Source organism: Myotis lucifugus, unplaced genomic scaffold (assembly GCF_000147115.1).
Source record: "Myotis lucifugus unplaced genomic scaffold, Myoluc2.0 scaffold_1085, whole genome shotgun sequence".
NCBI classification, from domain to species: Eukaryota; Metazoa; Chordata; class Mammalia; order Chiroptera; family Vespertilionidae; genus Myotis; species Myotis lucifugus.
The window spans coordinates 59,060-62,679 of NW_005872133.1; the positions used below are offsets into that span (position 1 = coordinate 59,060).

The 3,620-nt window shown below is 60.2% G+C and overlaps 1 protein-coding gene across 1 annotated transcript in view; it reads right to left on the reverse strand.

The window, feature by feature from the left end:
* The window catches only part of LOC102419801 (leukocyte immunoglobulin-like receptor subfamily A member 6), a 23,823-nt gene that overhangs the window by 16,406 nt on the left and 3,797 nt on the right, over window positions 1–3,620 (reverse strand). The window contains exon 7 of the mRNA XM_023747991.1: window positions 1,417–1,716. Within this exon, the coding sequence (XP_023603759.1) occupies window positions 1,417–1,716 (300 nt within the window). The remainder of the gene's footprint in view (window positions 1–1,416; window positions 1,717–3,620) is intronic.

Consider the following 3,620-nt stretch of genomic DNA (forward strand, 5'->3'; position numbering starts at 1 on the left):
CCAGCCTGGGTGGGGCAGGGCTGGACTGGAACCTGAAACAGGGGGATCCCTGTGTGTTGTTGTTACTATTATTATTGTTTAAATTCTCACCCAGGGATATTTTTTCCATTGATCTTTAGAGAGAGAGAGAGTGGAAGTCAGGGAAAGGGGAGAGGGGGGCGTGAAACATTGATGTGAGAGAAACAAATTGACTGGTTGCTTCCTGCATGTGCCCTGACCAGGGTGGGGGATCAAATCTGCAGCTAAAGTATGTGCCCTTCACCAGGGACCGAACCTGCAACCCTTTAGTCCGAGGGCTGATGCTCTAACTCACGGAGCAGAAATGGTCAGGGCATTATTACTATTATTGTTATTACTATTATTATTCTTCATGCTGTCCCTGCAGGTAGAACCACCCTTCTCCATCCCAGCCCAGATCCCTGTCTCACTCTGCAGCCTGACCCGCCCCCACAGTGGGGCCTGTGCACGTGGGGTGGCTCCGGGAAGGGCAGGAGAGAGGCCTGGTTCATCCCTGAGCTCTAACCAGGGCCTGGCTGCGTGCTGAGTGCCTTCCCCTTGAGGGAGGTGGGGACCTGACCCACAGCCCATGGACCAGGACTCAGAGGAACAGATGTGTCCAAGGTCCCACAGGCGGGAAGGAGCAGAGCTGGGATTGGAACCAGGGCTGAGGCTGCTCCTTGGAAGGCTGTGGAGGAGACTCAGACACCACCTTTGTCCCCAACACACAAGCATGCACACACAGACACGGGCACACTGTCCTAACAGCCTTTGGAGAACTTGGTCCCAGTGAGTAGGAGGAACTTTCCTCAAGCCATTACCCAGGAAGTGGCTGAGCCAAGACCAACACTGAGCTCCTCCCACCCACCACCTCCCCCCAGACCCTCACTGAGTCCTCTGCGGGCCTGACTTCCCGTTGGGGGACCCATCCTCAGAGGCTCCTCAATCAGGATGGGAGGTGAGAGGTGAGGGCTGCTCCTCCCCTGGTGGTCCCCCAGCATCTCCAACCACCCCCCCGCCGAGCCCCCCTGGGAGACAGGCTAAGCCCCAGCAGGGGGTCCTGCTCTCTCTGGGGATCTGCCTCCTCTGGTCACACTCTTGTCTTGGTCTCTCTGGCTGAGGTCACAGGACTGGGGACTGGAGGGTGGGGATGGGTGCCTCTGGCCTTTCTCCTTCTGGTCAGCCCCATCCTCTCCAGCATCCCTCTGCCCACAGGAGCATGTCTGGGCCTCAGGGAGGAGGATGGGGATGAGGCAGGGATAGGAGGGGCTCTGGCTCTTGCCATCCCTCTGGGAGGTGAGAGTCCCCTCTGGGGGACCCTCCTTCTGTGACCCCATCACACCCATTACAGCCAAGATTCCCTGGGAACTGGGCTCTGAACTGACCTGAGGACACAGGGGTGGGGCTGGGGCTCCTCACCTGAGACCACCACTTCCAGGGGGTCGCTGGGCTGTGACAGCAGGTAGGGGGAGGTGCTGTTTGAACCATAGCACCTGTAGGTCCCCTGGTGGGCTGAGCTCACAGGACTGAGGGTGAAGGTGGCCTGAAAGGGTGCAGACGTGTTCTGCAGATGAAGGTGCTGAGGAGGGTCCAGTGACCCCTCCCTGTGCAGGTGGAAGGTGTCCAACCAGATCTCAGACACACACTGCAGGGTCACGTTCACTCCCCAGGGCACTGAGGGTCCCGGCTGGGCTGAGAGGGAGGGTTTCCTGTACATTCCTGGGGAGAGGAAGGTTGTGATGTGTAGGGAGCCACCCCTCCCTTTTGACCTTGACCCTGAGCTGAGGGACCTTGTCCTCCAGAAACTCTGTCTGTGACCCCTGCCAGCTCCTCTCAGTCCCCCTGGGTGGTATCTTTCATCTCCATGGCCTCACCCCCTTTCTCATTCCCTCCCCTAGGCCTCTGCCCAGCTCAGCCTCTGCTCCAGGCCCCTCTCCTGGACCCCATCACCCCCAGGTGACCCTGGGCCCAGAGTCCTGAGCAGACCCTCAGGACAGGGGCAGGGCTGGCTCCTCACCTGCCACCAGGATGTCCAGGGGGGCGCTGGGGGCCGACCACACAGAGGAGAGGCTGTGTCCACTGTAGCATCGGTACCGGCCCCCATGGGTGCGGCTCACGGGGCCGAGGGGGAAGTGGGGGCTGTGCTGCCCATCGAGGCGCTGGGGGGGTGTGAACCCCTCGTCCTTGGTCAGAGCGAATGTGTCAAAGCCGGCCTCCGCCTGGCACTGGAGGGTCAGGTTGTGTCCAGGCAGCACCAGCGAGCCTGGCTGGGCCGAGAGGGTGGGCTCCCTGTGCACACCTGGGAGGAGGGGACAGTGGTGCCCAGGGTTACCCCACACCGCCCACTGGGCTGCAGTGAGAGGTCTCCCATGTCCCAAACCTGAGCCTCCCGCCTGTGGTTCTGTCCCCAAGAGGCCAGTTTCACTGACCCCCATGAGCCCAGGGATCCCCAGTGCACACAGCTTAGATCAGGTATTTGGGCCCAGGAAACAGATGGGGATGCCCCCGGGTCTGTCGCTCACCTGTGACTTCGATGTGCAGAGGGTCACTGGGCTGTGACCACACGTTGGGGTAGGAGCTGGAAGAACCATAGCATCTGTAGGTCCCCCCATGGGAGGGGCTCACGGGGCCCAGAAGGAAGATGGCCTGCCTCCTCCCATCATAGGTCCTGGGTTCTGCTTCCATGTGTTGGGGCGGGTCAGCCCCTCCCTCCTTCAGCAGATGGAAAGGGCCTGCTGTGAGGTTAGAGCCACAGGAGAGGGACACGTTCACTCCTGAGGCCACCACAGGGCTTGGCTGGGCTGAGAGGGAGGGTGCACCGCCCAGTCCTGAGGGAGGAGAAAGGGTCTGTGTTAAAGGGACCATCACCCTCATGCCCCAGGTGTGTTCTGTGAGGGATGGGGTCCCCCTGAGGCCACACTGTATTCTCTCTGCCTGTGACCTGGAGCCCACAGTGGGGAGGGGACCCGGTGTCTCCCTTACCTGTCACCACCAGGAGCAGGGGGTCACTCCGCTCTGAAAGTATGTCCTCAGTGGTGTAATATGCACACTGGTACAGCCCTGCATGGGATTGGGTTGTGGCTTCAATGAGGAAACCGGCCTTGTTGCTGGAGTCCTGTGGGATCCTGGTTTCCCAGGGCTCAGAGCCCCTCTCTTTATATAGAATGTAGGCACTAGCCTGCAGAGACCCCTGACACCAGAGGGTCACAGAGCTCTTGTTGGTGACGATGGGGCCTGGGTCAGCCCAGATGGAGGGTTTGGGGACGTCTCCTGGAAAGGAATCAGACATGAAAGGTCAGAGGCGTCCTTCTCCCCCTCATGACGTGAATGGGCCAAAGATACCATTGAATGAGCACCTACTGTGTGTGAGGCACATGCTGGGGTCTGTCACTCACCTCCTCTCACCTCACAGCAGTCATGCACCAGGGATGCTGACCCCACCACCCACTTCACTGAGGCTCAAAGAGGTTAATCACATGCCCTACGTCACCCAGCCTGGGCGGGGCAGGGCTAGGACTGGAATGAACCTCCTGGATAAGGACTGTGGGTTTCCTGGTGCTGCCCTCACTCTCCTCCTCCCCCCTCCCAGCACCTGGGAAACCAGCTTTGTTGTCTGGCTCTGC